Here is a 12,894-nt window from a genome sequence, read left to right on the forward strand (position 1 = left end):
CCTGGATTTAATGATGCTTTTACTTTTATAAAAAAAAAAAATCACACTTGAGCCACTATATAGTAACATCAGTCACTAGAGCAAACATACTGAACAACATATAAAAGATATGAGAATCCCAAATGTGTTTCCATTATAATGGTTGGCTTGATTAACTGACACCTGGTATTGATAACATCTCGCTGGAATGAATGGTTTTGAAATCGGCCTCCTCTGACGCTCCAATTCTGCGTGGTGAAGCAGAAAATGAACCCTCTCTGCATTATCTGACACCTTATGAGTATTGGATCGCTGAAGGGAAAATGTGCTGTGTCCACTACTACAGCACTGCATTTGAACTCAAAGATTTCAATAATATGAACGGCTCTGTGAACACTGGGCTGTTACACTTAGGGATGAGTACTGAGGCACTGTGTGAAACTGGTAAAAAAAACCCACCATACTGGTTAGTACCATAGTATTGCTGCTGTTGTTATTCATGCAACCTTAATTCTTCCTTATACAAAGCCACCAGGGTCGAGAACAAATGTAAAGTTGCTGTGTGTTTACAGCTCTCTGATAACTGCTGATCCAATATTTTAAGACAACAGAGCTACATGAATGAGAGGTTCCTTTACCAGAGCCTTGATGGGATTAACTAAACTAAAAATGCAATACCTCTGGTTGCAAAAAGCGACGACACTTCACAAACAATTTCCTAACGTCACCAACATTCTTTATACTGTTTGTGGTTACTACTCAGGACAGAGTTGGCTTTGATTTAAAACACGTCTTTAAATGTTCCTAACTGATCACAAGTACCTGTCACAGATTCTCAGTGATTACATGCAGGGAACAAGAAAAAACACTGTCACATGTTTACTGGTAAAGCTTTTTAATGGTAGATAAAGTGGTTGTTGTATAGTGTTTTTCTACTCTACTTGACAACTCAAAGCACTATATACTAAAAACCTCAGTCTCCCATTCACACAGGCTTTTTTCCTATGCGGGAGCTTTCTATCCAACATTCACACTTCGATGAATGTAGAGCAAATCAGTGAACAGTACATGGTATCAGGGATACTTTGACATGCAGACTGGAGCAGCAAGGGATCAAACCACAAACCTTCAAATTCTAGCTCCTCCTGAGCTACAGCCAGCCCAAGTTCAATCAAAACCTTCATGGATAAAAGCCAACTAAATTCTTTGAGCACTCGACCTAAACAAGCTTAAACATGTAGAACTATCTTTTCACCTGCTTCCATCCAACACAGTCCAAGTGGATATGAAGTGTGTGTCTCATGAAGGCTGCTATAGCCTGATCTGCAACTTGGAACTGTAAACGTCCGTGAGCACTTTTCTCTAATAGTAACACTGTGATGCAGAGGGCGTGTTTAAAGGGCTGGTAGAGGTGACTGTGGCCTCACGGGGTCCATAACAAGCTAGAAAGATTTGAGTTTGCCTGTTTCAGTGTGAGCTGCCATGACAATTCCAGAAAATTTATTTTGTGGTAATAAACTACATGTTCACTGGCACTACAGGAACATTACCAAACGACCTCATATCTCGTTACAATCAGGTTGAGATTCCATTCAAAAGTAATAATTTCAGACCAACGTTTTTACTGACCGATCGCAGGTGCAGGCGACCAGCACGCTGAGCATGATGTAGACGATGAAGGTGAAGATTACGGCTGTGATGGTGCCCCGGGGAATGGAGTAGCTGGGATTCTTCAGGTCACCTGATGGATAATGCAGGTTTTATGGTGTATGTTCTGACACAGGTAACCAGGCGGCACACACACAACATCTGTTCACTTACCTGACATGTTGGAGCCGGCCATGATCCCCGTGCAGCCGTTGAACATGACGGCGAACACGGTGGCGAAGGTCATCGTGGTTTGCGTTGTGTAATCTACAGTGTAATCAGCTGCAGGAAGACATATGAACAGATACAGCCCTGGAGTCAATGCTTTTATCGACACCACCACTCTTCAAAGAAAACTTCAATCTGCTGCACCTGCCTGCCCATCCAGCTTCATCATGTTTTGGAGCATTAGAGAAAGCAATCCTTTGTAAAGCTTCTCTGCTGTTTACAGAGCGCCATCAAATCTATCACATGATTTATTTCGAAAAATTCAATTTTGCAGCTCCAATCTGTGAGACATCTATTCTCTGTCTTCTCTATTTGTATCAGACAAAACAATTGGGAGTGCACATCCTATCTAAGAACAAGACAGACTTGTGATCACCGTTCAGTGATATAAAAGCTCAGTGTCAATGGTTTCCTGGCCTTTGCTCTGTATAATCTCAGTGAGGGCGGATAGCACTTATTTGGTCTGTGCTCAATGTGAGCACGCATCTGCTGCTTAAAACTTCTGTCTGCAAGGGGCAGCCAATTAGTTAGAAATGCAACAGCCATTGCACAGCAAGCACGTGTGAAAAATAACACAAAATTCCAAATTTTTTGGATTAAAACTTGTCATCTAACGGATGTACACACCGAAAGCATTCATTCTAAAAAAATGAACCGTGAAAAAACATGAAGTTCACATCAAGCAATGATGTCAAGCTTGGTTCGAAAAAATAAACGCTGCAAATTCATCCAGCGACATCATGCAGTCGGTGTGAATGGCTGCATTAATAGGCAAGTCCAAAAAATATTTCTAATGCACAAATTATTTGCACAGATTTAACATGTTTGGTGTGTAAAGGTCTTAAGCAGAAAGGAGGCAATCAACTGAGCTGCTGAACCAAGGCCCAGGATAAGAAAGTGATGCACTATTTTGAACTGTGAGGCATGCAAAGCCACCATAGTAGGCTCCATAAATAAAACCTTGCCGCTTGGAAATGAGCATGACAGGGTCCCTTTTCAGGGAGGTACACAACAAATAAAAGCTCAGTACTGATGTTGTCACTGATGGAATAAAAAGTCAAATGTTTTGCTGCAGAACAATTTTCAGTCAAATCCTACCACAACCTTTTATTTTACAAGCATTTGTGCATGTGTGTGTGTGTGCGTGCATGTGCGTCCTCATACTGAAAACAGGGATTATCCAAAGATGTGTGTTTAATAGCTGCCACGTGTGCATGCCTGAGTTAGAGCAATTAGCTCACAAATCATGTGCTTTACAGTAAGGCAGTGCAAACACAGAGCAGCGCTTGGTTTGGCTTCTGTGAATATTAAGATCCTGGACACATATATAACCTCTAATTACGAAGCTTTCCTTTTCAGTCAGCAGTAAAATGAAAAAAAAAAAAATTAATGTGCTTTTAGGAAAGCAGCCACTGTCAGAAGAATGACACCATTTTCTCCACAACAGCGACTTCCGCTGGTTGGTGTTTACACCTTCACATGTTTGGCTGAGATTGCAGGGAATAGAGTCAAATCAGTCCAAAGGTAACAAAACCTGCCGACCAGCATGTATGAAGCTCACTTATTAACATGCTGCATTTCATTTTCCGAGATTTTGGAATGAAGAAAAAAAAAGAAGAAAAAGAAATCACTTAAGCCGAATACACAGTGGAAGCAATTTGCTGATTATGCATCGCTTTGAAGCTGCCAGTAGGTCTCTTGCGGACATGCAAGGCTTCAGCTGCCTAGGTTACCCCCTAATGTATTTACTAACAAGTAATACGTCAACTGTTTTCTTCACTCTGATTGGTAGTCTCTTCACTTGCCCATTGGACCTGCGCACATCGCGTCATCAGCAGTTATTTTGCCCATAGTCGCTTGAGGTCACCTAATAGACTTCACTTTCTATTAGGGCTGAACGATTATGGAAAATAATCTAATTGCGATTTTTTGCCCCAATATTGCGATTGCGATGCGATATGCGATTATTTTTTAAGGTCTTTGTCTTCTGTATTATTAAACAAAGACAAGCAATACATCATATAGTATGGCCAATACTATATTACATTAATTTTAAACTGTTCTTTCCTGGAAGACAGACCTCTGTTATGATGACATGAGGTGATGCATGAATTGATGACTGACATTTTTATTTAACTTCTTCAATCACAACAGTATATTTGAACATACACAATAGTTTATTTTTAGCTTACAAACATCTGAGCATAAAGTGCTGACAAGGAACCCTGGTGTAAACATTAAAATGAAAGTCAGTACAATGTGCAGATTGCAGAAATGTACATAAAAAAAATCAGTGGCTTTACCACACTCAGTTTTTCGACATCTGTGAACTACTAGACAGTCATTAAATTAAAAAATAATATTAAATAAATAAAACTAATAAATAAAAAATACACACAGCTTACTGATCTCTGCAGTCAGTAACATTACACATAAAGTGCAAACATAATAGCAATTGTATAAACACACACACACACAAACACGCCTTTAAAATTTAAAGGCGTGAAATTGGACGGTCTAGCCTTCTGATTAGCGTCACCGCTGTCTCGGTGGAGTTTAATAAACTCGGCCGTCTGCTTCTTGCTATCTAAAATATAACCAGACACTGGCGTAAATTCTCAACTGTCTCATACTTCTGTTTAATAAGTTTTCTGTTTGACGTTTAGTCAGCTGTGTGAAAACCAAGGAGGAACCCACCCGGGGGATTAATAAAGTTTTATTTTATCTAATCTAATAACTTTAATCTCAGCCAAACCGATTTACTCACGAACAAACAAAACACTGAAAAAAGCCCAACAATAACATTTTTAGGTTGTCTAAGTGACTTATATATTACGTTTAACCCGAGCAGCGAAACTCCGCGGTGATCTGAAAATGATGTGCCGGGAGTTGTGCCATTCTCGGCCGCATCAGTAACCCTCGAGCTCCCGGCTAGCTGTCGAGCTGGTGGGTAGCAGACGCCTCTGAAAACGTCGAAGCACTTTTGCAAATATGGGATATCTTGATAAACCGAGCAGATATTTGATGTTTACACAACTACTTTCTCGCCTGAAAATATGTTAAAAGTTTATTTTGTGACCCAGAAAGATTAGTATGAGTAATTTTAAAACTTAGTAGCGGCCGCCATTGCTGGAAACTGGAGTTTGGCTGGGATATGGTAGTAATTTGGACAGCCTTCGGCACGTCGCTGTGACGTAATCGGTCTACAAATGCGGCCTCAGGAGGATGCAGCCCATGAATTTGGACATGTCCAGAGTATAATCGCAGCCTTTGCGGTTAGAAAATTGCACTTGATCATGTCGCGATATTATCGCAAATGCGATATATCGTTCAGCCCTACTTTCTATGGTCTCTGATCACTGTGAATCATTCCCAGTGTTTTCCAGATCAAACAAAAATACTTATTTTTGTTCTTCCCAAATCAGATCAGTATGGATACATTTTATTACAAAGGTAAAACTGAAAGAGTATCTCTGTATGGGGATGTTTTTATTATTCTTTCATATAATAACATGAAGACATGACCAAGTGGAATGATTGACCCACGATTCTCATGAATGATTAAAATGATCATTCAGATTTTCTAACTTATTTATAAGGGAACAATTATCTGCATTTGCATTCTTTTACTCTTTTGCAGTTGCTTTTGTTGCTTTGGAATATTCACATTTGCAATAACTGTAACCCCCAGGCCGACAGGACACTGGTAACCGGGTGCATGTCAACAGTTAATATGTTATTAACTTAGCTGATATTGTTCTGTGGGAAAGAAGTTGGTATATTTTTAAGTGCTTGATGTGTGATGTTATAATCCTGTAAATAATGGGCCATGAAATTAATTTGCTTAATCATTACATAAGACCAACAGAAGCTTTTTATAAGGAGTGATATATGCAGGACAACATCTTCCTGAAGAATTATTCCATGAAACTGCCAGGTAACAAGTTAAGACTACAGGAAGTGACAGTAAAATTAAATATAGCAATGAGAAGGGTGGCTGTTCCTGATGAAAGGGCTCAGGTAGTAAGAAATGAGTCATCAAGGTAACATTGTGCTAATACAAGTCTGTTACCATTTGAATACTTCTAATATCTGCAGAAAATAATATTTGCACTAGCGCTAACTAGTTATTTGTTCCAGTTAGCTGGTTATTACAAACAAATGATCTGAAGAGCAGGTTCCTGAGCGTCCGTGCTCACAGCCACCTCTGTATATCTAAAATATAACCCTATTAGGGATGCACTGTCTCTGACACGATGCACATCCAAGTGTAGAAAGAACAGTCTGAAACTGAGCATTCTGAAGTATTTTGGGTCCGACCTTGATATTTGAAATTTGGCAATCAACAATGGCAATATTGGAAAGAAAACCACCGTTATAATAGTAAATCTATGAAAAAAATAAAGAAACATTTGTTAGAGCTCTCCAAGGTAAATTGCTAAAATGCTTTGTGGGCTAAATCAGGCAAACCCTTTGATTCTGTCTGAGTAAGTAATTATTATGTAATGAATGTATCTTTAATGCTAATCAGTTCTGTCCACACCTCCTGCTATTCACCTTTGTCCCTTGCACAGTTCAAAGACCACTTTACGTCATCCAGAGCTGAGCTGGTTATTATTAAATCTTATATATAGCACTCTGGCTTGTTTGAGCTTTCTTTCATAGACTGTAAAAGATGTATGTAGATATCTTCAGGATATCAAAGTGAGGCCAAGACGAAGTTCTATAGTGACATAGGATCAAGTCAATAAAGCCAGAGTTCTTCCACACACAGAGTCCAATAGAGTGGTCTGCGACCAGCTGACAACCACTGACTCCAGTGAGCTAAACCGGCGCCGAAGGTGAACCTTTTACTGAAATTTTACTTTTGGCTAGTAGCTAGTGAATTTTTCTATTCAGGGAAAACATCTCCAAACAACCGGGGCTAGGGAAACGTTCACTATGGCAGACAACTCTTGAGCAATGTGCACATAACGTTATGACTAAAAACTGAAAGATATCTACTGGAAGCAGTGTTCTGATGAATTGATGGCTTCAGTCCGTAGTTTCAAGTTTTTCTAAATAGGACATCGTGGTGTTTTTGTGGTAAAAAGGATAACAATCGCTGGGTGAGCTTACCCAGTGACTGACGAGTAGCTAAATTTACCAAAAAGTTTAAGGCTTCACAATGGGCCAACCAATATTTGACATCATGGTGGCTAATTCTTTTATAGGGAGTGTAGGGGTATTATGCACAATGTACACAAGCAGTAAACATACAGAAGAGCATAAAAGACACTTATTGCTCATACCAACATGGTGGTATAATTTTTTTTATACTTTTTGACCCAGCAGTCCTCTAACTTACCCCATACGTTCCCAAGCAGTGTCTCCAACTTGAAGCCTGTAAAATTGGCTGTGGTGGGGCCCGTCGCATTGGGCTTCAGGTCAGGAAGCGTGATAGATTGAGGGTGCACGGCGAAGAAGCTGATGAAGACAGTGATCAGGACAACAATAACAATCACAAAGATGAGGAAGGTGGTTTTGGCATAAATGTGGGCTCCCACCAGGCACACCAGCAGGCACAGTAGGGCAATCCCAGTGCCATAAAGCAGAGACCACCAGTAGCCAGATGGAAGAACCTGGTAGTGAGAAGTGGCTACATTCCCAGCTAGAAGGATGAAATGAGAGACCCATTTTAATAATGTTAAGAAAGCTTAAATACACCACTCCCAACCTGATGTGAGTTTTTCAAACAAAAGTACACAATTATGCTAATGAGACAAACTATGAAAGTGAAAGTTACCTTCAGGGACTCCAAATGTGGACAAGATGGCTTCAACCAGACCGAGCACCATCAGAGCACTGCCGCACACATTAGCCAGGAAGAACATGATGCCGATGCTGCCACCAAACTCTGGTCCCAATGCTCGGCTGATCATGTCTGAGTGCCATTAAGGCAAAGCACACTTGTTTCATTCATTCACATGTATGTGCATTTCTCTACGGATAGTAGTCTAATAGTTTCGGGCAATATCATTACCTCCCTTGTAGTTTTTTTGGTTTATATTAGCTTAGCTTAGCATAAAGACTTCAAGCTGGGAAAAATAGGTAGCAAGCTGTCCAAAGACCAGTTAGTGAGTTTTGGGAGTGCTGGTAAGTGGATTGTGTTCCTTTTAAACCGAGGCATACTGGCTGTTCCCATATGGAAAAGAAATAGTAAAAACTTATATGTGATTACTCATGAAAGTGGCCACTTTCTCATTACTTTCATACATTGTTTTAGTAAGTATCCAAAACATACAAGTTTCATTATATAATTTTTCAAGGGATCTTATATCTGTTTTCACTCTCATATGCTTTTCATACAAGTTTCACACAAGACAGATACAAACTTTATAAGATTTATATATATCTTTTCCATGTGGGTTAACACCCACTTCTAACAACATTTAAACAAACAGCCGTAAAAAGAAAGTAGACAGGAATACTGGGAGGCTAGATATACAGCAAGGGCAAGAAGCGGCAAAGACAAAGGAAAAGGCTTACGGTGAATTTATAGTGACACCAAGATAAGATCAAAAGACTTGCATCAATTGGCTAGACAGACAGAGACTAATCTGAAAAGGATATGCGTTAGTGATTAAGGACAGAGGGAATTTCAACAAGTGAAAAGTGTGCATTGAGAAGATGGAAGGAGTACTCTGAGGAGCTGATGAACCAAGAAATAGAGAGAGAGAAGAGGATGGATGGAAAAAAGATGAATTAGGAAGTGCAGAGGATTAGTTAGGAGTTGTAAGGGCTGCTATGAAGAGGATGAAAAGTGGAAAGGCAGGTGGTTCAGATAACATAGCTGTGCAGGTATGGAAATGTTTAGGAGAGAGGGCAGTGGACTTTTTACCAGGTTGTTTCACACAATCGAGGAAAGTGAGAGAATGCCTGAGAAATGGAGATATACAGATATGTAGGGTGAACAGGTGAAGGGCAGAGCTGTAGCAGCTGCAGTATAAAGTTGATAAGCCATGCTATGAAGGTGTAGGAAAGAGTTGTTGAAGCTAGGCTAAGAGGAATTTTGAATAATCTTGGAAATGCACCATTTAGAACCGTGGACATGGTCATGGTTGGAAGGCTGGATCCTCCCAAGTTTCCTCCTGCCAAGTCAGTGCCTCATCTAGGGTCATGGCACAAATAAAATGAGAGAAAATCCGAATTGGAATTGGAAAAGCAAAATTGCTAGAAGGCTTTATTAAGTTGCCCAGATACTACAAATGAACCAAAATCCATAGTGTTATTCTTTCACAGTTACCTTCAAGCAAAAATACTTAAAATGTAATCCTGGCTTATTTACACATTTTAGCATAAATGTGGCTATAATGGTTCTATTGGTCAGGACCCAAAATAAACATGATACTTTAAAGGTGTCTTTAGTACAAATAATCGCCAACCCTAGGTCCATTCAATGTCACTGACAAGTCTTGAACTGCACCAACATACAGATTATATTTGTTTAACTAGTTTTTGTTCTTTTAGTGCCTGCACCACTGGCACTGTTACAGTCGTATGCAGATGGCGTTTCTGTGTGTGTGTGTGTTTTAAGAGGATACAATAAGCTCCCCCGGCATCAAGGGCTCCATTGGTGGAGATGGCGCAGACAGACAGCACGGTCATACAGATGATGATGTAGGCCACAACATACATGGCAATAGCCTGGTAGAGCCCAGCCTGTCCCACTGCAAGTCCTAGTCAGAAAGCACAAACATGGTGAGATGAAGCACTAGAAACAATAGAGACCTAGAAAAATCTAGGATCTCTTTCTCAGACATGGTTTAATTTACCCTGCGGCACCTGAATCAGAAAACCCATAAATTACGAGCATGCAAGGAAAAAACAGATAAATTAATGAGGGCAAGATGAAAAGTTTTTTAAAAAATTCATACAAAAGTCAGTCTGTATGGGTGGGGGTGGCATAAGGGTATAAAAATTCTGCAATATCAGGCAGAACCATACCATGTAGTGATTTCAAAGTAATTAATAAAACCTTAAGTTGAATTCTGCAGCAAACAGGAAGCCAGTGAAAGTAAGTACCCTTTCAGCTGTGTGCAGCTATACGCAGGCAACACGGTGAGTTTAAATACTCAATGTGGGAAGAAATGAGGGCGCAGATACGTACTTAAGTAACTGTCGAGAATTGTTCAGATGTTGGTAGAGCTGGGCGATATAACGATAACGATATGTATCGCGATATAACTTTTACTCGATAGAGAAATTAAACTATCGCGATAGACCTCGCCGCTCTTGTCCTCTTAAAAAAAAAAAAAGAAAAAAAAAAGTCATCCAATCCAAATTAAGTAGCGCAGAGCCAAACCAATCACAGCCGCAGCGTCACGTCACGTGACTTGTTACGTACAGCACAAGTGCCAAGGCGCACGTGCGTATTTGTTTGTGAAGCAGCTAGCAGCTAACCGCCGTGTCGACTGGGTGATGGAGAAAATGAGTGCACCAAGTAGAGAAAAATCAACCGAGAGAACGGAAGAGAACACAGATGACAGCTCGAATGCCGAAGAGATTGTCGAAAGGAAGGGCCGGAAAAGTTCCGTAGTGTGGAGATATTTCGGCTATTTGAAGTCCGACAAAAAACAGAGTAGCACGCACTGTAAGTTGTGCCGACAGCATGTTCCCACCAAGACTGGAAATACAACTAACCTGTTTCATCACCTGAAGCAGTGCCACCCACAAGAGCACGCTCAATCTCTGACTGAAAGTGCTAATTTGTCATCGAAAACAACCGGGGGAATCCCTGCGAAGCAGCAACAGTCAATTGAGTCGGCTTTCTCCAGCGTCTTACCATATGACAAAAAAGCTAAGAGACATAGCGACATAACGAATGCCATAGCCTACTGTCTTGCTAAAGACATGCTACCAATAAACACGGTCGAAAATGAAGGATTCAAGCAGCTAATTAAGGTACTGGATCCTCGTTACCAACTCCCTGGACGTAAACATTTCTCTCAGATAGCGCTTCCAACGCTAATATATATATATATATATATATATATATATATATATATATATATATATATATATATATATATATATATATATATGTATATATATATATGTGTATATGTATGTATATATATATATATATATATATATATATATATATATATATATATATATATATATATGTGTGTATATATATATGTATATGTGTGTGTGTGTGTGTGTGTGTGTGTTGCACCTTGGATGTGTACCTAGGATTTAAAGAATGTTCTGTTAGCATCTTTATTTTAAAACTGTTGGAAAAGCTCAGCTATACAACAAGGAGAGTGAGAATTTCCTTTTAGTTCTCAGTTCATTTGATATTGACATTGACAAAAGTTAGTCAATTTTGTCTGTTCTTCTGTAAAAAAAAAAACTAAGATTTATTTTTAGAATTAATATTTTGTTTCTAAGTGGAAGTGACAATTTAGTAGTCTGTTTTGTTTGTTCTATTTTCAAACTTAAACGCTTTAGCGGCTGCTTTTTGTTTAGTTTGCAATATTTGCCTTTATTTATTTGAAACTGAAGTCTCATTTTCCTTAAGTACATCTGCCCTGTTTAACTTATTATGGGAAATAAATATTTAAATCAAAACAAGCGGCTGATTATTTCACATTTTACTTGTGAGCAACGGCACATTTAAATCTTACAAATTTAGTTATTTGGCTTATATCGTGATATATATCGTTATCGCCTGAAATGAAAAAAACATATCGTGATATGGAAAAATCTCATATCGCCCAGCTCTAGATGTTGGTAACATCTGTAATCTGTACATAGAAAGTCTGACCTAAACTCTTGACTTGCTGGTTGAAATCGAGGTGTGGCTCATATTCCTAATGTGTTGCTTTGGGTCAGTTATCAGTCATCCAAGGTAGGGAGTGACACTGAGAAATATTACCCAGACTATAAAAAACAAAGACTTCAGTTTTATTTATTTTTTTGTCTTTTGTAAAGCCAGTAGACAAAATTCTCTTTGCTTGGAGATGAACCCCAGTAAGAAGTGAACCATCTTTGAAAAATACTTTTAAACATGAACTTCCCTCACTGAGCCACTAATCCTGTGCTCAACTGTCTGAAAGCAGAAGTTACCTATGTGGTGTTGCACTGGTGACACCACCAAATGTGGTATCGAAAATGTGAGCAATTTAGAGTAACATGATAATTCCCCCAAACAAGCAGCGGAACCATCATGAAAATGGCCTTTTGTACTGCAGAAACAAATTCATGCTTGCTTCAACTGTATGATGAACACATCTGCAAAACTCCTTCAGGAAATGAAAAATGAAAGCAGCTCTGTCTTCGGCTTAAAAAATGACTCATCAAAACATTCCAACCTCAGTGAAAGCGAAACTGGAATCACATGTTGGAAGAAAATTCCCACTTCTCACAATAGCATCTGTGGTTGGAATGGTTCCTGACAGAAAGAAATTCCGAGTTTTTACACAACAATAAGTATAACTAAAATTTCTGATATTCAAAAGCGAATGAATGCGCATCTAAATACATTTGGGACAGGATATTAAGCTCACTTTACACCATGCTAGACACACATTTACCACATTATCACTAGTTTCTGCTGTAACCTTTGAGAGGCATTAAAAGCACCATGGTTTCATACACTGTGACCACTACTGCTGTGGATCTCACATGATCTCCAAGGACCAGACCTACAATCTCTTTAAGAATGCAGCAGGCACGGTTAATGAATGCAGCTTTACTTTCTTGTCACTATTATCTTGTCAGTAGGGCATATTTTAGTCAAAGTCTTCATCCTTATCTGCGCCAGTTGTCAAGACTGATAAAATAGTAATTTCACATCCACAATGAAACCCCTAACAGTTCCTGTGCAAGGAGTCTGAAAACAGACACAACACTGTGTTTTCCCTGTGTGTGTGTGTTTTTTAGGAATCCTCACTGCACAGCAGCTGACGTCTCACGAGACTGAGGGAGGGGGACAGTAGTGGTGGTGGGGTGGGGAAAACAACTAACACAAGCAGCAATGCCCAGATATGAGGG

The 12,894-nt window shown here is 39.4% G+C and overlaps 1 protein-coding gene across 1 annotated transcript in view; it reads right to left on the reverse strand.

Annotated features, from left to right (window-relative positions):
* Positions 1-12,894, reverse strand: part of LOC147313987 (solute carrier family 12 member 9) — an 85,508-nt gene that overhangs the window by 70,929 nt on the left and 1,685 nt on the right. Inside the window, exons 2-6 of the mRNA XM_086260735.1 lie at positions 9,438-9,572; positions 7,640-7,777; positions 7,202-7,504; positions 1,801-1,908; positions 1,609-1,720 (exon numbers count right to left, since the gene is read on the reverse strand). Coding sequence (XP_086116861.1) covers positions 1,609-1,720; positions 1,801-1,908; positions 7,202-7,504; positions 7,640-7,777; positions 9,438-9,572 — 796 coding nt within the window. The remainder of the gene's footprint in view (positions 1-1,608; positions 1,721-1,800; positions 1,909-7,201; positions 7,505-7,639; positions 7,778-9,437; positions 9,573-12,894) is intronic.

Source organism: Aulonocara sp. 'chitande type north' Nkhata Bay, linkage group LG14 (assembly GCF_057382095.1).
Source record: "Aulonocara sp. 'chitande type north' Nkhata Bay isolate Kocher_YH1m ecotype deep benthic linkage group LG14, A_spYH_male_GT1.1, whole genome shotgun sequence".
Classification (NCBI taxonomy): Eukaryota; Metazoa; Chordata; class Actinopteri; order Cichliformes; family Cichlidae; genus Aulonocara; species Aulonocara sp. 'chitande type north' Nkhata Bay.